The sequence below is a fragment of the Sinocyclocheilus anshuiensis genome, unplaced genomic scaffold (genome assembly GCF_001515605.1).
Source record: "Sinocyclocheilus anshuiensis isolate Anshui unplaced genomic scaffold, SAMN03320099.WGS_v1.1 scaffold401, whole genome shotgun sequence".
In the NCBI taxonomy this organism is placed as follows: domain Eukaryota; kingdom Metazoa; phylum Chordata; class Actinopteri; order Cypriniformes; family Cyprinidae; genus Sinocyclocheilus; species Sinocyclocheilus anshuiensis.
In genome coordinates this window covers 172,497-174,392 of record NW_015539847.1, presented here as the reverse complement: position 1 = coordinate 174,392, position 1,896 = coordinate 172,497, and the positions used below count along the sequence as shown (strand labels likewise).

General features: G+C 42.8%; 2 protein-coding genes across 2 annotated transcripts in view; both read left to right on the top strand.

Annotated features, from left to right (window-relative positions):
• The window catches only part of LOC107684578 (protein FAM53B-like), an 8,791-nt gene extending 7,393 nt beyond the window's left edge, over positions 1-1,398 (top strand). Inside the window, exon 4 of the mRNA XM_016480870.1 lies at positions 753-1,398. Coding sequence (XP_016336356.1) covers positions 753-989 — 237 coding nt within the window. The 3' untranslated portion in view covers positions 990-1,398. The remainder of the gene's footprint in view (positions 1-752) is intronic.
• The window catches only part of LOC107684577 (ornithine aminotransferase, mitochondrial-like), a 24,780-nt gene that overhangs the window by 1,193 nt on the left and 21,691 nt on the right, over positions 1-1,896 (top strand). The window lies entirely within an intron of this gene.

The window sequence follows — 1,896 nt, the reverse complement described above, 5'->3', positions numbered from 1 at the left end:
CACACACACACACTCTCACACATACACACACACTCACAATGTCGATGATTGTGTTTGTGGAAAACTGTCTCTATTTACAAACCAAATATTCTGTTTCTGTGTTAACGAGGCCTGATGTAATGAATAAGAGCTGGTCAGTTATAGTGTTGTCAAAAGTACCTTCCAGTCGGTACTGAAATTTTAAAAATGTCCATTTCCCGCTAACATTTGAGCTCTCTTGAGCGGATACTTAAACATTGCTGATTGGCCATTGTGTTCACACGCTCAACAGATATGACTGTGATTGGCTACAGTGATCTGTTGTTTAAGAATCTGCTCAACAGAGCTCAAATGTTAGCGGGAAATGGACATTTTTAAAATTTCAGTACCGACTGGAAGGTACTTTTGACAACACTAGTCGGTTAGGTGTCATTAATGAAATATCAGACATGTGATTGGCCAGTCAACAGAACAAATCCATCATTAAGACGGATTAATCCATAATAACGCACCGTCAAAACAGTCCAAAACAACTCTAAACAAATATGTGTCTGGATTTTGATGTGAGAGACAACAGGAGATGCGCTTTTTCACTGGAGGAAGCGTTGTTATGGATTATGGACTAAGTCAGAAAAAGCCAGAAGTTTGATGTCGATGTCATTCCTGTACTTTAGATGCCATTAAAAACTGTCTTGGTTGAGCTCTAGCGTTGAGTTTGAGGAACAGTAGCTTGTGTGTTTCTGTTGTTAACGTCTCGTGTGTTTTCCTCGCAGAAGCTGCAGGACTTTCACAGTCTCAGCTGTCCAGGAATCACAGGAGACGAGCAGACGATGCTCCACACCAAGAGTGACCAGCACCAGACCAAAGACCAATCAGAGGCCAGCTGGCCGGCAGGGCGGAGCAATGGGAAGGAGCGTGAGTGTCTGTGGGCGGGGCTCTGCAGCCGGAGGGGGCGGGATTTGCTCCAGCTGGGCGGAGAACTGGACATCGAGCAGATCGAGAGGAACTGAGGAGATTCCTGTTGGATGATTATGGATGAGCGCTTCAGTGAGTGGACGCGGGACATGTGTAATCGACTCAGGGTGAAGCAGACGGAGAACGTCACGTCTTCAGAGCGTGAGCCGAGCTCCACATGCGTTTAGATTAGCAGGAGCCAACATGAGAAACACTCGTGCTCTCACACACACACACACACACACACACTCTCACACACACACACTCTCTCTCTCTCACACACACACACACACACACACACGTGTTAAATGGCTTCAGATGTGTAACAGTAGTAATATCAGGTAATTGAGTTCCTCACTGGTGAAAAAAGCTATTTGATCTTTTTTTGTCTTTTTATGTTGAATAACTACAGAAGTAAATGTACTTATTTCTCTATGAATAAACAGCATTTTAATGTGTTTGTAAGAGCGCCGTTTGTGACTGATCTTTACTCCGTCTGCCTCGTCTTTCACTGCAATAAACTAGAAATGACATTTTCCACTAGACATGTGACATTATTTTCCTGACAGTGAAGCAAATGAGGAACAAATCTCATTACAGTAATGCTGTTGTGTGGACTGCGTTTTATTCAAGCTCCGTTTAATGAAAAACAAAAGTCGGAACTGAAGTGTCAGCGATGATGATGATTTTAATTGCTGTACTACATTAATGCGCCTAATTATCATGAAAATAATGTCACAATAATAATGCAGTAAATGATTCTCAGTGCTGTCAGGCTTCGCTTTTATGCACCGTTTAATTTCTGCTTTTTGATATTGGGGTGAAATATGATTCATATATTCATGAGATGCACTTTATGAAAATGCCAGGCCTTCTCACACACACACACAAGCTCTCACACACACACTCTGTCACACAGACACACACACTCACTCACTCACTCACTCTCTCTCACACACACAC